General features: G+C 35.6%; 1 protein-coding gene and 1 pseudogene across 2 annotated transcripts in view; one reads left to right on the top strand and one right to left on the bottom strand.

Annotated features, from left to right (window-relative positions):
• fars2 (phenylalanyl-tRNA synthetase 2, mitochondrial) overlaps positions 1 to 4,389 on the top strand; it is a 181,251-nt gene extending 176,862 nt beyond the window's left edge. For both annotated transcript variants that reach the window (XM_039690544.2, XM_089125540.1), the window contains exon 7: positions 2,148 to 4,389. In XM_039690544.2, coding sequence (XP_039546478.1) covers positions 2,148 to 2,286 — 139 coding nt within the window. In that variant the 3' untranslated portion in view covers positions 2,287 to 4,389. The remainder of the gene's footprint in view (positions 1 to 2,147) is intronic.
• A 10,081-nt stretch (positions 4,390 to 14,470) lies between these two features.
• LOC148969504 (uncharacterized) lies at positions 14,471 to 15,312 on the bottom strand (annotated as a pseudogene).
• Between the last annotated feature and the right edge of the window lie 7,380 nt (positions 15,313 to 22,692).

Genomic DNA, 22,692 nt, shown 5'->3' with positions numbered 1-22,692 from the left:
TATCATTTTTAATACATATTGTGTACATTTAAGCTCGTTTATCAAACATGAGAAGTAAAAACTATTCAGAAGTGATTCAAGTGTAATCGAGTCGAGTCTTAAGTTGAATCAAGTTTCTGTTGTCCCGCTGTAACGGCGCTGGATCCCATGCCGGAATATAAACAATATACATACAGCACAATATCAAATTTATAGATTAAATAAAATGTACACAAACCTGTATTTCCCACAGGTCCTTGAAATCCTTGAAAGTTTGTGTATCTGAAAAAAAAAATTCAAGGCCCTGGAAAGTTTTTGAAAATCAGTGGTGGAATGTAACGAAGTACAAATACTTTGTTACTTTACTTAAGTACATTTTTCAAGTATCTTTACTTTACTTAAGTAGAATAAATAGTGCATAGTTTTTACTTTTACTTCATTACATTTTGCAGCAATTATTATACTTTCTACTCCACTACATTTCTACAACTTCTGTTACATTTTCTGATCAGTTTTTCCCTGCCAAAACGTAATCTGACCATCCGTCCGTTGCACGTTTGTCTCACCAGTGACGTTTGGTTGCCATAGATACATCAACTAAATGCATCTCACACGCAGTGTGTTTATCGTGCAATTTATACCCGAAAATTTGTTTTTACATTTATAGGAAACACACCGTGTGTAATATACGTTTGGTTAGGATTATGGTAAGAGGTTCAGAATTACACCATAAATTAATCGCGTTTATTGCCAAACAGAGTTATTAACATATAGTAAGGATAAGCATGGTTTATATTGCCTAATTGCAAGCTTGTTTCAGAAATGGTGACAACAATTTTTTTTCCATCATTATAGGAGTATTAGGTTGAATGAGTTAGAATTAAATGTTTTATTAATCATTAGAAAATAGTCATTAAGAGAATAAATTGTTATGCAAGTATTACTTTTAATACTTAAAGTACATTTAAAATCAGGTACTTTTTACTTTTTACTTAAGTATGGTTGTCATTGTGTTACTTCTACTTTTACTAAAGTAAATATTTATCTGGTATTTGTACTTTCACTTAAGTACTGATTCAGTACTTCCTCCACCACTGTTGAAATTAAATGGCCTTGAAAGTGCTTGAATTTATTTTGTGCAAAACATTTTCAGGAAAAAAATCCATATTATTCCCTCCGGTCCACTAATGTGTTATTTCACCAACACTTCGTGGCCGATGCATACTAGCTTTCTTCATTTGCGTTAGTTGCGTTTCATTTGCATTATATCTGACCCAAGATCTGGGTAACACAAAAACTACTCAAACCCTGAAAAAATAACCCAAAAGATTCAACCCAGGATTTGGGTAGTGAGCTGAAAACACTTTTATCATAGTGCGTGATTTATAAACTAATAATTTGACCTTTTCGTCACATAACCAAAGCTTTTCTGACCTGGTAAACCTGGTACATGTGCGATATGGAGAGCTTGAGTCACGATAAAAGAGCTCAAAGACTTGTAAAATGGCTTTATTTCTTCGTCAAATGTGTTTTTATCTCACCGTTGCTTTTGTTAACACTATCGGTCAGGTTTTGTGTAGGTTGTACATTGTTTTCTGAACAACCGGACATTTAATTTCCGAAGTGCCTTGATGTTCAAAAAAAACAAGGTGATAAAACATTTGCAGATTCACATTAATCTGTTTCCACTAAAACTGAACGCCACCCTTTTAGTGCAACTGGACATCCTTCTAAAAAAGTGACATGAAAACAAGACGAGCCTGGTCTGCAACTGACATGAGAAACACACTGAACCTGAGGTCATTTCTCCCTCTTCTTTGAGCTATAAACTCCAGAACTGCTGCGTCCAGATTAATGCGTTGTTTTGAGTCTGATCTTTTAAATGAATTGGTTGAGACAGTTCACAAAACTGATTTGAATAATTGGTTTATGAATCCGACTGATCCGGTTTTTTATGTTCATAACTCATTAGCTTTAGTGTTGAACCGCTCACTGAAGTGGAAGATAATGATGACAGTCAATAACGGCTTGCCTTTCTGTCTTTTGAACTGTTGTACGACTTCAGATGAATTCAAATATCACGTTTTTGATCGAATTTGGTCATTCATGGTCAGTGATCTGTTGTTGTATGAAAAAGATGACCACTATCTCTTTTTTTACCCTCCTAGGACGAAGCGAATGAGCCACTGTTACCGCGTGGAGTATCGCCACATGGAGAGGACCCTGTCCCAGGAAGAAGTGCGCATTATCCACACACACATTGAGCAGGCAGCCGAGAAAGAGCTCGGGGTGCAGGGCCGATTCTGAACTTTCATGGTGATGAGATTCACATGTAGTCGCATCTCTCTTTGGTTACAAATAACACGCGGAAACTTGTTTTAAGCTGCTCAACTGCACATATTTATGCAGCTGTGTTGAAAACAATCTTTGCGTAGTTCAGCCAAGAATAAGTCAGACATGGTTCTGCCATAATTTACTCCTGTCATTCGAATCTGTTTGATTTTTCAAAACATAAAAAGGATATTGTGAAAAATGTTGCAACCTAATTTTTTTGTGTTCTGCAGAAAACACGTCATACGGAAACACTTTAACTTGAAAGGCATGGCACCTTCATAATCATGACATGACACACGTCAAGAATATGAAGGAGGGTTTATGCATGTTTATGGCAAATGTCATTAAGTGTCATTCGCTCAATTGTGACATTTTGAATGCAAATATAACATTGTTTAAGATGTCTTTGTTATGACATCTTGACATTACCAAGACAATATCAACTGTCATAAATATGTCATTTACATGACATAGTAGATTAATTATGAAACTTAAGAAACTTACACTGTCATGTGGTTGGCTTTGACATTAGTTGACATAATACCATTATAACCAGTGTTGGGTGTAACTAATTACTAAGTAATTAGTTACTGGAATTTAATTACTTTTCCCTTGAAAATGTAAAGTAAGGGATTACTCTTCATTTATCTGTAATTTAATTACAGTTACTTCTGATGTAATTGAGGTAAATACTGTGTATAGATCAATCCGATCTCACAGCGATGCGTATGAGGTGTCTAAATCGTACGACCGCACTCGTACAAATTCGTATGAATATGTATGAAAAAAGTGTGAAACGTCATGAGATCAGACATAAAACAATAGTGGGTTTAACATCAAAATATATTGTCTGATGTTAAAAAGTATGTTTTTATAATGTAACCTTCTCCACCTTGGTCAGTTTAAGGATAATTCATGCGATTTTATAGTGTTTATTTGAAAGAATTAAAACAGATTCATGTCTATCCTTGTGTTATTCAGCTGGTTGAGATTGATATGGGATTTTGAAAGTAATTAGTAATTAAAAGTAGTTAAATACGTTTTAGAGAGAGTAATTAGTACAGTAATCTAATTACACTGTTGAAGAGGTAATTAGTAACTAGTAATTAATTACTTTTTTAGAGTAACTTACCCAACACTGATTATAACTGACCTCAACTACAGTGGTACATATTGAATTTGTCATTAAAAAGTTATAATGGCCTCACCTGACAGTTTAATGTAATGTTAACCCATAAAGCTAGCTGGTTTCTCAAGTTTCATTATTAATCTGTTATGTCATGTTTATGACAGGTTGTGTTGTCCAGTAATGTCATCTCAATGTCATATTTGCATTAAAATGACACTTAATGACAGTTGTCATGAACATGCATAAAACATGTTGTGTCATGTCAGTCTTATGCACACCCCTTCAAGTAGTGTTACCAGTTGAAGATTTAAAAATCTCTTAATTTAATGTTGTTTTTAGTACTATTATTACTATTTATTAATATTCATAATCAGAAGTGTTATATATCGGTTTTATTACTTGTTGTATATATACATTATCATTTGTAATCATTGCATTTTTGTGAATTATAATGTTTTGAAGATGTGGGAGAGAGGGCTGAGAGTTTCAGTGCAGCTTCAAAAGGGCTTTAAACGACACCAGACGATGAATAAGGGTCTTATCTAGCGAAACGATCACTCATTTCAAAAATAAACAAAAAAAGTTTAAGTTATAAGCTCAAATGCTCGCCTTGCTCTGATCTGTGATGAACATCAAAATGTGTTCATCAAAATGAACAAATCTTTTTTCGAGTCATGACTCGAAGGGTCCTAGTTTCGCTTGATAAGACCCTTATTCATCGTCTGGTGTCGTTTAAAGCCCTTTGAACAGTTTGCACTGAAACTCTCATTTGGACCTTGAACCGTTTGGACCCCATTGAAGTCCATTATATGGAGAAAATCCGGGAATGTTTTCATCAAAAACCTTAATTTCTTTTCGACTGAAGAAAGAATGACGTGGGCATCTTGGATGACATGGGGGTGAGTAAATTATCAGCAAAACTACCCCTTCAATAAAAAGTAATAATAGTACTAAGAAAAACATTAAATCAAGAGATTTTCAATCGTCACCAATCACACTGTTTTTGAACAAAGGTGAGTAAATGAGAACAGAATTTTCTTTTTGGAGTGAAGCATCCTTTTAAAATGAAAACTTTTGTATTCTATATTGCTACTTTTTTATACTTTACATTGGTTTCATAGTACATTTTTGAAGCTTCACAGACATGGTCACTATAAACTGAAACTGTGTGGAAACTGGAAGGTAAAAAACAGAATACAGGTTTGAAATGACAAGAGGCTGAGTAAATAATGACATAATATTCATTTGGGGGCAACCAACCCTTTAACATTGGCAAGATTTGACCTTAAAACGAGTTTTTGGGTCATAATAACCCGCACCACAGGCCGACTCCAGCTTTATAATTGTACAAACAGCCGGATTTAACACAAATGTCAAACAGACCTTTTCTGCTAGAACAAGAGCTCTTATTTCTCTCTAGATTAGTGTTTTTTTTCTTAAGAAAGATAGGAGGTAGTCTGTATGCCCAGAAATTAGCAAGAAAATGAAACTGGAATTATTTTTCAATTAATATCCTGTAAGATGTGGTTTGGTACAGAAAAAAGGAGTCACTCCTACTTCATCAGACTGAAATTATGACTATAGTAACATGTGTGTGACAGCTGTACACATAATAAACTGATTTAGCATGAAAGAGAGCCTCAGTGGAAATACAGTTACAGACTATTTGTCATCATTATCTAAATTAGGATCTTTGAAATTAGATTATTAAAACACTACCATTCAGTAAACCTCTTTTTAAGAAAATCACTGTTTCCACACAAATATGAAGCAGCACAACTGTTTTCAGCATTGATAATAATCATAAATGTATCTTGATCATCAGATCCTCATATTAGAGTGATTTCTGAAGGATCATGTGACACTGAAGACTGGAGTAATGATGCTGAAAACACAGCTTTGATCACAGGAATAAATTACATTTTAAAACATATTCAAATAAAAAAGAGTTTGTTTGAATTGTAATAATATTTCAATTTTTTTTCTGTTTTTACTGTATTTATGATCAAATAAATGCAGCCTGGATGAGCAGAACTTCTTTCTAAAACATTAAAAATCTTACCGTCCCCAAACCTTTGAAAGGTATAGGAAACACTTCTGTTTTATACATATAGTACACTTTTTACTCAACTATTTAGTATGTATGAAGAGTTCAGATGCAAAAGCCTCTAAATGCCATTTGAAATTTTCTTCTTTAATGATGATTTTTATCAAACTTGTATATTTAAGTTCAGTAATTTCACTTAAATAACAATTAATAGGTAATTATCATTGCCATTTAAGTGAAATCACTGAACTTAAATATACAAGCTTGATAAAAATGATCATTCTAGAAGAAAATTTCAAATGGCACTTAGAGGCTTTTGCATCTGAACTCTTCATATATATACATATATATAAAATAACCAAGAATGTTTCCAGTCTTCCCTTTCATCCGTTCTTTTGTTTGTTAGATGTCATGTTTGTTTTTAGATTACTGAATATTATTCATCTTCAGATCGCCCTTTTGGATCCAACACGAACAATACATCCCCATTATCCCGGCCCTGCCTCATATGTATACTGAGACAGATTGGAAAAACTGACCCCAACCAGGATGGCATTTGTTGGATCAGGCGAGACTCCTCTGCATCTTAATGAGTCGTATGGTGCGCTCCATGTGTCGTGCTCTTGTTTCGGAGGAGAGACTAAAGAATACAGGGATCTTCCTTTGGGAAGCAAGCTCAATTAGAATCCAGTAATGAATTTTTGATGTGCAGCGCTCGGATCCTGAATGAATGGGACACTCTTTGCAAAGCGTGAGGCGGTCCAGCGGGGCCGCTGCTTATGCGTTTATGCATTTGATTTATGCGAGATAGGATATCATTCTTTTAAATACTAGTTTTAGAGAACAATTAAAAAAATGTTTTGTAAAATACACTACCGTTCAAAACTTTGGGGTCGGTATGTTTTTGAAGAAGTCTTATGAATACAGAAAAGAAGTACACTAATATTGAAATATTATTGCTAGTGTTGTCAAATCGATTAAAAAATTATTCGTGAATTTATAGTGGTCAAAAATTAAAAAAAAAAATTGTAAATATAATATGTGTGTATATATACATGTACACACACACACATATATATATATATATATATATATATATATATGTTTGTGTGTATAAATGTGTGTGTGCGTTTATTGTATACATTTATATATACACAAACCTTTATGTTAGGTGTGATTAATCGCGATTAATCGATTTGAGAGTACTAATTATTACAATTTAAATCTTATTTTCTATAAGATTATATAGTAAAGTGTAATTTATTCCTTTGATGAAAGCTGAATTTTCAGCATCATTACTCCAGTCTTCAGTGTCACATGATCCTTCAGAAATCAAGAAATGAAAAGAAGTACACTAATGTTGAAATATTATTGCTAGTATTGTCAAATTGGTTAATCGCATCTAACAAATAATTTTGTATATATATATATATATATACGTTTGTGTGTATGAATGTGTCTGTGCGTGTATACATTTATATATACACAAAAACTTTTATGGTAGATGCTATTAATCGCGATTAATCGTTTGACAGTACTGATTATTAGTTTTCTATGTGATTATACAACCTGATCTCACGGGAATATTCGTACGAATTTTACGAGGTGGCTAATTCGTAACAATTCGTACGACCTCACTTTGGACGAATTAGTACGATTTTGCTAAATCGTACATATTTTACAAATTAGCCAATTCGTATGAATTCGTATGAATGACCTACCCCTGACCCCGCCCCTAAACATAACCGTCACGTGGGTTTAGACAAATCGTACGAATTAGCCACTTTTGAATCACTCGTACGAATTCGTACGAATTGGTCGTGAGATAGCGTAGGATTATATAGTAAAGTGTAATTTATTCTTGTGATCAAAGCTGAATTTTCAGCATAATTACTCCAGTCTTCAGTGTCAAATGATCCTTCGGAAATCAAGAAAAGAAAAGAAGTACAATAATATTGAAATATTATTGCTAGTATTGTCAAATCGATTAATCGCATCTAGCAAAAAAAATTCTATGTATAAAATGTGTTTGTGTATATACATATAACGGTGTGCAGACACACACACACACACACACACACACATATATAAATATATATATATGTTTGTGTGTATAAATGTGTGTGTGCGTGTATACATTTATATATGAAAAAACTTATGTTAGATGCGATTAATCGCGTACTAATTAATAAAATTTAAAATTTGTTTTCTATGTGATTATATAGTAACGTGTAATTTATTTCTGTGATCAAAGCTGAATTTTTTGCATTATTACTCCAGTCTTCAGTGTCACATGATCCTTCAGAAATCACATGAGGATTTTCTTCTCAAGAAACATTTCTGATCATTATCAGTGTTGAAAATGTTGTGTCCTTGCTGAATAGATGTTTTCATTTCTTTAATACAAAATTTGTACAAATGAAATTGGTTGTACTATGATGTGTTTCCAAGAGAAATCCCACTAGATCCGTGAAAAAGCACTCAAAGCAGTTCCTCTCTCAGCGATGTGATGTGAAGGTTAAGCCTTTTTACCAATTTGGAGAATGTGAAATTGAACCTGATATTCCTGTTTCTCCGAGAAAGAACGACTCGATTTAGAGAAATTCCAGGATGTTCTGGACGGATCGATACTCACACCAGAGGCTGGAAAACACCATGGAAATGGACAGGATCAATCAAGCGAAATTAAAAGAAAAGAAAAAGCAATCTTTGATGTGGGAATAAGTCAGGGGTCAGAGCAACACTTGTATTGAGCTTCTGTGGAGGTTTTTTGACATATTTGTAAGTGGAGGAGTATCAGCGCTGGGCTCAACACTTGGGTCAGATTCTGCATGAAAGATCAATGCATTTCTAAAAATAGATCAAAATTAGTTTCGGCCCCCGACATGTGCTTTAAAACCTTGTGATCAGCGTAACAATTTAAAATTTTATCATTTGTTTTACCAACTCATTTGAAAGATGAAATTTAGCTCTGTAGCTAATTCTGGGACAGTTTCTTACTGTCCATTGTCACTGTTAAATTAAAAAAAAAAAAAAAAAAAAAACATTTTTCCAAGTAATTTGTATTGTCTGTGCTGGTGGTGTTTGGTTTGTGAGTTGGAAACGGGAGTTACCATATGCTCATTTTTCATTTCTGTCTGTTTCCATTTATCACTGAAGCCTCATAGAACCAAGAGAAAAAAAGTTGGATGAAATTTCAGGTGTTTATGTATTGCCATTTATTAAAACTCAAAGATGCGCACAAATACATAAAAATCTGATAAAATCCCTTTTTATTGTTTCCTCTCAGGCAAAGTGCAAAAGCTCAGCTGAGAATTCATGTCGGAGGTCTTTACAGCCAATTTTCTTGCAAAGGAAATGCAATTTTCTCTTCCTCAGGATCACACAGTCTTCTTAAGTCTTCTCGTCGTAAAAATAATGAAATGAGCGTGAAGCCATTAATCGGTCAAACAAGGGGAAAATACAGTTTGCATAGTAAAAGTTATGGATGAACTAACATGATTAGATTCTGGCTCTTAACTTTTGACATCTGGGATTCTATGATGTTTTTAAAAAGTTTATATTGATGCTAAAGTAACATTTTTATTGGTTTGACCAGTAAATGTTTGAAATCATATATCGCACATAAAGTGGACTGCATCATATACCACAGAGCAGCTTTCATCCTCATAGACTTGCATCTGTCAGCATGAGAAATCAATAGGTTTTAGAGTTTTCGGATGGACGCAAACATTTGCAAGAGAACATAAAAGCATTGAAGGTTATATCATTTCATTATAATATAAAAGAATTATTCATTGAAAAATATGTTTTCCTCACTTTTTCAATCACTATATCCCTTTAAGGGCTCCGTAACTCACCAGCCGAGAGGCATTGCCTTCTCCTATTGTGATATTATGGTTTGTATCAGAAGCACATTGTGTCATATATCAAGCTTGTGTCTGGAGGAGTAAGTAAGAATGTGTGATGCAGGTGGAAAGGGTTAATAATGTCATTAAAGCCCCAGCCGCGGGCGACGGGTGCGCGCATTAAACCCAGAGGTTATTCAGATGGGAAGGAGCTCCCGGGTGACACCCATATTAATCACACTGTACCACTCCTGGAAAACTCCCAGGATGCACTCTCACCCTCGATGGCCCGAGGACACAAATCTGCAGCGTTCTCTCGATTGACGGTCAAACACTCCCCTGAATTACTCGTGGAGATCAGCTTTCAAACTTTATTCCAATATTTGATTGAAAAAATTAAAATGTGGTTCCAGCCACATTGTGATTGAGTGTTGTCTGTTGGCGCATCGTCCGTGTCCTCTTTGCTCCTTGATGTATATTTCACTGTGTCTCAATCAGTTCCCTTTAGTTCAGTGTTCAGGGCACTGATCAGAGAGTCATTATAACGCCTGTCTCAATCCGATGCTTACTATCCTCCTTTACCAGAAATGATGTAACTTTTCTGAAGCGTGATAAATAAAATGCACAAACCAGCCAATAAATAAACTCAATAAAGATAAAGTTTTATACTGAGAGCGCCATGGTTTGTCGGACATAGCAAAACACTCTAAACAATGCTGGGTTGTTTGAACCCAAAATTGGGTACAATATGGACAAACCCAAATATTGGATTAAAAATGTCATTTCAAATTTGAACCAAACTTCAACTTTCACTTTCAACTGTGCATTTTTTAACCCAACATTTGGGTTTGTCCATACTTGACCCAAATTTGGGTTGAAACAACCCAGCATTTTTAGAGTGAAGTAATAAGGAGGACGGGTCTTAGCTAACGATTCTCGCTCTGTGCACGAGAAAAATGCTAACTTCCGGCTTAAGGGGGGTAATTGGGTACTTTGTTTCCGGTTGCCATCTTGTTTACATCAGTAGACCGGCGTTAAGTTAGTTTAATTGTTCGCAATGGACCTAAAACATAAAAAAACCCGATTCACTTTTCAAAGGGCAGTCGGTGGTAATAACCACCATTGCTGCGTGCCACTTTGTACCGCCGGGGGGAGATTCAACACGACCTTGAGCTAGTGATGTATGTCTCGAGACCGGCATTTTTACGTGTACGGTCTTTGGTCTTGGTCTTGTCTAGGTCTCGCTGTCTCAGGCCCCGTCCACACTACTGCGTTTTCGTTTAAAAAAACGGAGACCTTTTGCTACGTTTGCACCTCCCGTCCTGACTAAAACGGGAAAAACGAAGACCTAAAACGGAGAAGTTTAGAAACGCTGCAGCTCCGTTTTTCGTTTTGAATCTCCGGAGGGCGTTTTAGTGTGGACGAATCAAAACGGTGGAGTTCAGAAACGCTGACGCTCGGCTCTATGATTGGGTGTTATCAGTCATTACATATCCTTCCCTGATTCGTCATTCACTGTTTACACCGGCACGCGCATGCCCAGTGTTGGTGAATGCATGGTCACGTGATCCGCGTTTTCAGTCGTTTTAATGTGGACGGAGATCATTTCTAATACACAGATAAAACGCTAGTGTGGACGGAGATCGTATTCGTTTTAATTCTCCGTTTTTAAACGAAAACGGAGTAGTGTGGACGGGGCCTCAGACCGCAACGGATTGAACCGAGTGAAGACAGTGTGGTGTGCACGAGTCACACAAGAAAACACGGCTTCCGAGCTGCATCAACGTATAACGAGCACTTTCACTTGATTTAAAAAACACATATCATGTACAGTTATTGATATATTCATATTTAGCAAAACATAAATCAGTGAAATGATGGGTTTTAACTTTATTCAGGAGATTTTGGGTAACTGCACAACTGACAGATCACTTTGAGCACACCGCCAACGGTGTGTGAGTGTGTGTGTGTGTGTAATAGCGACAAAACTACCAACTTTCGGATCCTGCACTTAAGCATATAATTTCGTTTTTGCAAAATATATATGTGTTTAAAAGTTGCAGAATGGATTCATTTGGAGACTAAACGGGCAATGCAAAACAAAATCTTACAAGATATTGCTTAGCTTCAACAACAAGTCTGTTTTCTGGTCTCGGTCTGGGTTTTGACTTGGTCGGTCTTGGTCTCGATACCCTCTGGTCTTGATAGTGTCTTGGTCTCGGTTTAGGCGGTCTTGACTACAAGTCTACCTTTAGCTTCATTTATGCGCCCAGTGGCTTGTTAAAATCAGAAGGGAAGGTTTCACCCCCACCACCAGCTCCAGAGTGCGCAGTCTGCACTTTGAGCAAGAGGAGATAATAATATCTTCTTCTGGAAAGCGTTGTCTTCGACCTGAGGCAGTTCCATCCTTGTTCAGTTGGAATAATTACACTAAAAAAAAAAACCCAGCGACCCGGAGTTTGGGAGCGCCGCCCTCGAGCAATCCAGGCTTTGGACCGCGCTCCAGAGGATGACTCCACCGTGGACATTGTAACTGAGGTGGATGAAAACCAAGCGCCAACATTCTAATCTGAAAGATGAAGCCTACCCGGAAGTTCGAAAAACTAAAAGGCTGCAGTTTCAGGACCCCAGTTCTAGGACCCCAGTTTCAGGACCCTAGTTTATTGTGACAGAGCCATCTACCGAACTGGAATGATATAGCGGCGGTTGCAGTTACAGGACCGCAGTTCTAGGAACCAGGTGGTTTAGTTTGTACATAGTATCAACATATTTAATCTCAGGAGTATTTTTTTAAATTAAATGTGTTTTTTCTTTTAAATTAAAAATCCCGATAGTGCGAAAAACTGCAATACATCTCAAATCCGCTAGAGGGCGGTCCCAAAAGAGAGCAAATATCCATAGACGTCATGTTAAAATATCAGTTTTCACAGCATAAATTCATTTGTTTACAGTTTGGTCCCATGGACTTTTATTGTAATCTTCAATATGTTCCTTGTGCCTGACAACTGTGAGGGGGGTGAATTTTTTTCTAACTCGTTAGTTTAGATCATATTTAGATATAAAATGTATGACAAATAAGGGCGGTTAACTTTGATTGACAGCTGATAAACGAGCTGCGCCGAGTGAATTTGACGTCTCGGCCATGATCTGACACAACACATACCACCTGTGTATCCTTTCTGAAACTTTAGTATTTTGTATTCCCCAAGATTTTCCAGTATGGCGCTGCCCATACCCCCCATAATCAGTTTCAAACCCGTTCTTCAGAGAGTCTATGGGTGACGTCACAGACGCGTTGTCCATATTTTTTACAGTCTATGATGAAAACACACCTGTCTCTGGTTGTGCTGAGTTGGCTCAAACACCCCTGATGCAAGACCACGATTACACAGGCAGCTCTTTCATCGTGGTCGACCGGAGGAAATTTGAGAACATGTCAATGTCAATGCAGATCGAGTCACATTTGGAGAGATTTGGGTTGCAACACTTTACCACTTCACCTGATGACTTTCGGTACTATACCAGGTAAGAAATCAGTGAATTCACACCATCACATGGTGTATTTTCTTTTCTTTGTTCTGTAAATAATATATATTTTATGAATATATATGTCTTGGGACAAATCGATCCCTTCCAATAAAGTCAGCCTCATCTCCGCTGACGAGGCAATACAAAACTTTTAGCTTTTAGCTTTGATTAGCTTTAAAGTTTCACAATAGCTGTATAACGTTAATAGTTTGGCTAATATGAATTCCATACGCGTGTGTGGTGAGTGTCTGATGTGTGTGGATTGTGACTGTGTGTTTCAGTAAAGAAGAATAAAATATAATGAAGGAAATATAATTAACAGATCTAGAGAAAACAACGCTAGATTCCATGTTTACAACTTGAAAATGTTTTGATGTAATCTGATAGAAAAACTATGTACTGTTTGTATGCAGATTTCCATCATATGAGCATTTCATGGACTTTTGGGATCTAATCCAAGAGGCAACGAGCAGAATGGTGAGAGTCACCGGTGGTCAGAAGAACCTTTCCACCAGTACATCCACTGAGAGCCCTATCAACAGATCAGTAAGTTCTACAATAATATTACCAGTTTGGTCCATGTGAATTACACATTTTGCACTGTTATAGCTGTGTTTTGTTTTTTGCTTGCTCTGGCACTCTTGTTGTCTGTGCAAGCAACTAAAGTTTCCAATTTTTACATTACATACACCCCCACATGCACTGCATATTTTAATCACCTTAGTTTGTGTATTTCATCTTTGTTGTGTAGTGTTTCTATTTATAATACGGTAACTATAATCCCCAGAAATTACTGAAACTACACACTGTGTAAATGAATATGCTTTATCTAATCAATAGAATTGTGGCAACAGATTACAAGCAATATTATTAATTAAATGTACCAAATTAGAATTGAGTAATAAGTCATCAAATTATTCCTTAAAAGTTAACCATTTAAAATGAGTAAAGTTTACACCAAAAAATTTAACAAAAATATCTCACTAACAGACAGATGTCAAAGATTAATTAAGAACTCGTTATTTTATATTGCCAACATTGAAGACACCTGATGTTAACAAGCAGAATCACTGAAGGAGAAAACAATAAACCTAAATGACTTAAATTTATGTTGTTTTGGTTGTTGTTAAAAGTTTTACTCATTTTAAATGGTTAACTTTTAAGGAATTAATTTGATTAATTATTACTCAATTCTAATTTGCTAAAGTTAATTAATAATATTGCTTGTAATCTGTTGCCACTTTTTGTTTTATTAGATAAAGCATATTCATTTTTACATATATATATATATATATATATATATATATATATATATATATATATATATATATATATATATATATATATATATATACAGTATATATATATACACACACATACACATGTGATTCTTGCTCTGTATTGTTCTGTATTATCTGTTTCTGGGTTTCACAGTTGTAAAGCACTTTGGTCAACCTGAACATATACATACAGTAATAGCAAAAACACATAATAGATTTCAAGTGAACTGTATTTGAACATGAAAGTGTCACTGCCCTTCAATAACAATGCATACAAAGGCAAAAATGAACATTTATAATATGAAAAATGATCAAGCAAGCCATCTCATGTGACAAATAGTTGGCCCTGAACTTGCCAATAATAGGCATGAGTTGGTTTGAGCTGCAATGAGCCATTGATGACCTTGAGATCAGGTGCGTCTACATAATTTGGAATGTTTGGACATTTTATTTCCACAAGCCAAACTGAGGCTGCTCCAAGGGGTAAAAACAACCCCATCTGGTGAGGTACCAATCCATGGTGCATCCGGTTGTACCACAAACCCACATTTGTAGTGGTTCACACGTTTTCTCTGGCAATATTCCCAGATCGCATCTGCCTCCAGCTCCAAACCCCTCTTCATAGGCCCTGTCACATTTCAGATCTCTCTAAAACGAGATGCAGTCATCCGTGGTTTCCGTACATTGTACCAATCGGCACACAAACTCTGCCCTCGTGTAGCACATTCAATCATCTGGGCCAATTCCAGGGTAACCTCGAGACTTTTTATGTGCAGATGTTGCGTCCTGGAACAGACAAACATGCACTCTGATGGTTTGAGTTTGTAGCCTTGCAGTGGCAATGATGGAGGAGGTGGAGCATCATGGAGAGTGTTTGCTTTCTCTTTGGCAGGTTGCTGATAAGAAAGGGCACTTCCATGTTGCACCCTGCCGAACAGTGAGTCCACAAGTGGGATAACCTCACTTATTCCCATGCTGCAGATCATAGGGCGGTCAGCATTAGCTTGAACACCTCAGACACCCGAAGAACTGAGCGGTCAGGAAGTTCCCCATGAGGCCTTTGTTCAGTTTACTCCTGTAAACACACTAAAAATCTGTACAAATCTTGTATTTTTCTTCATAAAAACAGTATTTTAGGGCATAGTATAACTAGGCGAATTAGGATGGAGCAACCGTCTATATGAGTGAGTAGTTGAATTATTCACTCAACCGATTCATTCAATGACTCGTATTCGTTCAGGAACAAAACTCCACTACTGTGTGTTGCTCAGAGATTCAAAACGGTTGACTTTGTTTGAAACGGTTTTTGTTGGCGGTCCAAAAATGCACAACGTAAGTGGCGAAACTTGTCTATTGAGAAGTAAAAGCAGGGCCCAGTGTACCATGATTATATGGAGGAAATATCCGTATTGATTTTTCACTGGTGTTTCCAGTATTTTTGAAATACGCATTGTTTTGTGTTGTGTTTTGAGTTTAAAGGAAATGTCGGTAAACTTAACAGATGTCCTGGAGGAATAATTACCAGTACGTCATGTTGTATAAAATAACATTAAGCCCATTTTTGCCATATTAGCATAAAAATCATGCTTTGTTTAATCATGCTTAAAAATCATAGTTATGGCATAAAAAGTCGAAACTGTCACAGTCGTAATTATGACAAAAATAATTAAATGTGACATAATAATTGACAAAAAAAATATTATAAAAACGAAATAGAATAATTGTAATTTAGTATATCCTAATTTTGAGTGCTATTCCATCATTTTTTAAGTCCATTTTTCATCAAATAAATATGGAAGCTTGTTTCCACCACAGAATGAAAAATAAAAAAAATTGCGTAATTGCGACTTTTTATATCACAATTCTGACTTTTTTTTGCGAGATATAAATTCACAATTGCGTATAAAGTCAGAATTACGAGATATAAAGTCACAATTGCAATATATAAAGTCAGAATTGCGAGATATAAAGTCACAATTGCGAGATATAAAGTCAGAATTGTGAGATAAAAAGTCAGAATTGTGAGATATAAATTAAAAATTGTGTGTTATAAAGTCAGAATTGCGAGATATAGAAGTCGCAATTGCGACTTTACAAAGTCAGAAATGCGAGATATAAACTATTCTGGGAAAAAAGTTGGCCTGATAACTCGCAATTGCGAGTTTATATCTCACATAAATTTGCAATTATGTGTTATAAAGTCAGAATAGCGAGATGAAACTTTCAATTGTGAGAAAAAAAGTCAAAATTGTGAGATGTATAGCGTCAATTCTGTCTTTTTTTTTTCTCGCAAGTGCAACTTTATTTCTCATAATTGCGACTTTATATCTCGCAATTGTGTCTATTTCTCACGATTGCGACTTTATTTCTCACAATTCTGACTCCATATCTCTTCTCTGTCGTAATTATTTATTTATTTATTTTATTCAGTGGCGGAAACAAGCTTCCACACATAAATGACTATATATGCCGTAATTTTTACTTTGTATCTCATAATTATGACTTTTTTTTATCATTATGAAATACGAAAGTATGATGGTTTTTTTTCCCCTTATATGTCAGAAATGGGCTTTCATACATTGTTGTTTTGTGTAATTCATCAAATAATTAATTTTTTTTATAGCGTGTGACCAATGAATCGCTCAAAATAAGAACACGGCCAAATCTGATTTCATATTGACTCTAATTTGAGTCATGAATGGACAGCCATGTCATGTGCACAGAGCTACTTTAACATCTAATGCAACGTCTCGTATGAAAACTGCACTCAGCTCTTCACTTTTTGTTACAATGAATGTTCAGCAACAGATGTTTAAGTTGCTCCTCTTGTCAGTGTGTTTGAAGGAGGGCTCGTTCCGTCTCCATGAATCTAGACTTAATAGCACTTCAGGTGTGTGAGGAAGGCCTTTGTGAATTGTAGCCCAGATCTTCCAGATAGTCGAGGGTTGGCGCACCACGCTGTGTGTATGTCACAAAGTTATTTCTCACCGCTCTCCGAGTGCTCTCTTGTTATATTTCATTCTCGGGTACTCCTGCCCTATTTGTTTTGTGCTTGTGTCATCTGAAAAACAAGAGCTGAAAAGAGATATGGAGAGGGGTCCAGAAAATTAAAGTCTCTCTTTGAGACGGAAGATTTATTGAACTGGTTTCAGAGACTTGAAAGTCACACAAGCGTTTAGCAGGACAGCAGCCCTGTTTGTTTGTCAGAAACACCATACACCTGATATGGTCAAAAAGGATCCTGAGAGCTTGTAATAACATTACAACAGATCATTTACAGACACTTCCCAAAACCTGTTCATAGCAGTGATGCATCATTTCCAGTGGACCTGAAACATTCAGTATTTGGAAACTTTAGTCAAGCTTAAAAATGTAGGACCGTTATTGCAAGAAAATACCTATGGCCATATTTAAAAACATATTAAGTCACTTTTGTTAATAAAGTGTATAAAAAAACAAAAAACAATCATGATTAACAGTTATAAATTGTGAGCATTTTGGGTTTTGAAAATCTTGTACCCCCTAATATCTGCAAATAAGGGGAAAAAAGAGACATCTTTTCTCAGAGCTGGTCATTTTTGGGGGTCATTTTTGAAATTCTGATTAACAAACATAATAACTTTGAAGAATTGACTCTTGAAACAGCCATTGGGAAACAGGATACCATTATAAATTACATTATATTACATGAGAATGCCTTCTCAGAAATATTAATTTACACATTTTGTTTCATTGTGACACTTCATGATCAGATGTGATTTTTTTTCTTTGACTCTAGCAGTGTAAAAAAAAAACATTTTTTCTTCTTTTTTAGTTGCCGTCATCTTAGCGATTATGTCAACATTTTTCACAAGCTGATATTTAACTAAAATCGTATTCTGGACAAATGTGGGCAAAATAGTTTTGATTTATTTTAAAAAAATACTTCCCTTGATCTGAGCGGTACAAGACTTGGCTACTTAACCTAAGTTTGCCTCCTGAATACACACATTTTTTTTTTCACTTCTACAATGTTAAGTTGGTGAAAAAAAAAACTCCTTAATCTCGTATTTGGGTCAAAAATGGGCACCCATAGAAATGAATGGGAAAAACTGTAATTTAGAGCGCTCTAAAATAAGCCAAAATAAGACACCAGGTGACAGCAAAGTCACTTCATCTTTAGGGTTTAGTTTTAAGAACTTATTGGAATGATATTTTAATGTAGTTAAAAAATAATTTTTTCATAATTTACATAGAAAATATGGTACAGTTTGAAGTAAATAAATTCAAAAATTCCCCCAAAATAAAAAAACACCATAATAGACAAAACTTTATCAAAGACAGTGATATAACTTTTATAATAAATAAAAATGAAAATCACACCCGAGTCCTCTGTGCCCACATTTGTCCACAATTACAGGATTAAGGGCTATAAGTGAATACTGTTTGAGGGCTACACTTTCCATTCTTCCTATATAAAAAAGCATATTATTTAAACTCACATTTGAACTCTGCTTTAAAGTCTATAATTTTTAAGATATCAGAAACATAATAGCAACTTTTTGTGCCGGTGTTCTGTCGATTTTTGCTGCCTTGTCGAAAAATGCTACCGTAGCGCGAATTGATCACAAAATGCTGATTAAAGTCGTATGAAATACAATTATAATACAATTCTAAGTTATGAGTACTGTATACTGTAGACTACTGTTTTTATTTTTAAAACTGTGTGAAAAGTAAAAATTATCATAAAATATTCATCTTTGACTTGTCAAAGTACACCTTTCCTCATAGTAACTGAAACTTTCAGTTATTCTTTTTCAGCTGGCTGACCGTACAAATATTCATATGGTAGTATATTTTTTAAAGGGAAATTATACATTATAACAAGAAAATTTACCTTTTGTAAAAAAAAAAAAAAAATCTCGATGGGTAGCATGAATCGTCAGAACACCGGTCTGAACTTGGCTTTCAGTGTCAAGCAGAATATTTTGTAGAGTTTCCATGAATCTTGTGCATGCTATCAGTCATGCTGTATTCAGATTTTATGAGTGCATCTCTAAGCCAAGCTAGCGTTTAGAGTGTGCATATGCTGTGAATATATGGAAAGACAAAAGAAATTTATTCCAAACCTCAAGGGTCTTGCACTCAAAGAAGAAGTTCCTTGTCATTGTCAGTCAGTTCTGCGGTGGAAGTCCCGGGCCGCGTGCTCGTACAAGTGAGAGCTGAGCATGACATCTGCTCCTATCATTTCTCTAATAATACATTGTCATAAGTAAGACTCTTTTGTTTTTCAAAGATATTTTCTCTTCTCTTAAATTTGTTTAAAATGTTTGTAGTTTAAATTCATGAATGAACTTTGCTTTCGCTACAAACACAGTGATAGCCAGCCTTGCATTAAAACATGTTGTTTTCAATTTCTATTAAAATAAACCATTATTTATAGATTTTTAATAAATAAATAAAAAATAGCTTCACAGTATTCAACAATTCACAGGGGAGAAGATAATAGTGTCTTATTCACTGAACTTGATTCAAAGGTAGGAGGAAGCATTCAAATCAATGAACAGCTCAAATAGTGAAAGTTGCTTAGTATTTTAATCACTGAATTTGATTCAGATGAGTAAATTTTGAATCCTTGAACATGATTCAAATAGTATGAGTAGAATTCAAATCATTGAACTTCACTCAGAAAGTGAAAGTAGTATTTGAATCGTAGAACTTGATTCAAAGAAGTAGATGTTTGGATTGTTGAACATGATTCAAATAATGCTTTGAATCATTGAACTTGACTCAAAAAGAGAAAAAAACTACTTCAATATTTTAATTTGATGCAATTTGAATCGTTAAACTTCACTCATAAAGTGAAAATAGCATTTGAGTCATTGGACTTTTGAATCAGGTTTAATGATTCAAATGCTATTTTAACTTTCAGGGAAAGAAAGAACCTTTTGATTAAAATATGGATGATGCAATTTGAATCACCGAATTTGATTCAAATAAGTAGATTTGGGAATTTGAACATAATTAAAATATTGGAAATGCTATTTAAATTATTGGACTTGACTCAAAAAGTGAAAATACAATTTGAATCATTGAACTTGATTCAAATAAGTAGATTTTGAAATTGAATCATGATTCAAATAGTGTGAATGCTATTTGATTCATTGAACTTGTTCCAAGAAGGGCTACCTTTTAATTAAAATATGGGTGATACCATTTGAATCATTGAACTTGATTCAAATAAGGAGATTTGAACATGATTCGAATATTGGGAATGCTATTTGAATCAATGAACTTAAAATAACAGTGGTAGAATTTCAATTAAAACAATTGATTCAAACAAGGAAAGTCGCATTTCCTTGAACAAGATTCAAATGGTGGGAATACTTGGTTCATTAAATGTGATTAAAAGGAATGCTATCTCACGACCAATTCGTACGAGTGATTAAAAATTGGCTAATTCATACGACCTCACTCGTATGAATTGGTACGATTTGTCTATGATGACATGATGGGTAGGTTTAGGGGCGGGGTCAGGGGTAGGTCATTCGTACGAATTCATACGAATTGGCGGAAAGTCGGAAAATATGTACGATTTAGCAAAAACCGTACTAATTCGTACGAGTGAGGTCGTACGAATTGTTACGAATTAGCCACATCGTAAAATTCGTATGAAATGCTATCTCACGACCAATTCGTACGAGTGATTAAAAATTGGCTAATTCATACGACCTCACTCGTAGGAATTCGAACGATTTGTCTATGATGACATGATGGGTAGGTTTAGGGGCGGGGTCAGGGGTAGGTCATTCGTACGAATTCATACGAATTGGTGTAAAGTCGTAAAATATGTACAATTTAGCAAAAAATTTACTAATTCGTACGAATGAGGTCGTACAAATTGTTACAAAAGTAGCCACCTCGTAAAATTCAAATGAAATGCTATCTCACGACCAATTCGTACGAATTCGTACGAGTGATTAAAAATTGGCTAATTCATACGACCTCACTGGGAATTCGTACGATTTGTCTATGATGACATGATGGGTAGGTTTAGGGGCAAGGTCAGGGGTAGGTCATTCGTACGAATTCATACAAATTGGCGGAAAGTCGGAAAATATGTACGATTTAGCAAAAAACGTACTAATTCGTACGAATGAGGTCGTACGAATTGTTACGAATTAGCCACCTCGTAAAATTCGTATGAATTGCCTTGAGATCGGGTTTAGTATTTGAATCATGAAACAGAGGGAGAGTCCTATTTGAGTACTGAATTTTATTTGATTCAGGATTAGTCAAGTCAAACTAAGTAAATCTGATCAAGTGCCCCACATGGTGGGAATAGTATTTGAATCATTGCACAATGATTCAGTCAAGCTTCCCTCCTGAGACTGAAGCCACGTGCTCTGCTGTAGTGAAGCCATGAAGACTGACTGTCCGGAGCATGCGAGGACAAGATGCTGTCTCAGCCAACATGCATGGAAATCAACCAGATTTGAGCAACTGAGGTGGTACAAAGTGGTTGCCATGGAAATGCAGCTCTAGTCCAATCGGGCAGGGTTGCCAGAAAGAAACCCGTATCTCGGGAACAGATGTTGCACGTCCAGTTAGGATTTTTTTTTATTTGCCGTCTTTTTCACCGTGGCATAATCACTGTTGCTCCTGCTCATCATATAACCTGTGAAAATGAGTTCTTTGCAGCTGCTGCATGAAATATATCTAATGTGCATTCTTGAGTGGATTTGACATTGCAAGCCTACGTTTTTTCATCGGATTATCCTAATTGCTGATATAGTATCATCACACTTCAATGCTACTTAATATCTTCTCCAACAAACATGGTTGTATAGTTTGAAACCAATGCTTCAACAGCACCTCGAGGCAAGGGAACTAAGACATACTCCTTATTCCCAAGGGCTCTTAGAAATGCAAATGCATTCAGATATTTACCAGACTGGCAGAGAATTGAAGCTTGTAGATCACAGCATGAATAATGCATTTTTGTTGTCATTGGTTCTGTAATTTTCTCCCTGTAATAACGTAATGACAAAATCTTGTTCAGTTCTCCAGTCTATGTTTGCTGGGCACTGCAACTGTGAGTTTAACCTTTTGCTCTTGATGCGACCGTACAGTTAATTAAACAGATTTGTAAACTTGAGTTTTATACACCTGGTATGTGTTTTGTTCGTTCAGATCACAAGTGTAAACGCTCATGTGGCTGAATGTGTTCAAACGGCCACAAAACAGCGTCTGCTCTCCGTCTACTGATCTAACGAGGAAACATTTTTAAGTAAGGACGCTTACCAGACAAACCAAGCACAATGTTCGATTTCCATTCCTGATTTCTAACACACACTCACAGCATTCGGCTGATCTTGAGACTGTCCAAACTGAAACTATAGCTGATGCTCTCTGTGCGTGTTCATATGTAAATTGAGCGAGCTTGTTTTGTCCATTAGATCGAAATATCCCCATACATTTCCCCGCCCATAGACCCTCCCTTTGATGAAATCAGGACAGAAGTGGTTGAAAGTGGATAAAAGCGATGGATTAAAACACCAAAGTAAA

The sequence above is a fragment of the Pimephales promelas genome, chromosome 22 (genome assembly GCF_988280905.1).
Source record: "Pimephales promelas chromosome 22, fPimPro1.hap1.1, whole genome shotgun sequence".
Taxonomy (NCBI): Eukaryota; Metazoa; Chordata; class Actinopteri; order Cypriniformes; family Leuciscidae; genus Pimephales; species Pimephales promelas.
Note: the sequence above shows the minus strand (reverse complement) of the source record. Positions and strands in the feature narration are given on the sequence as shown.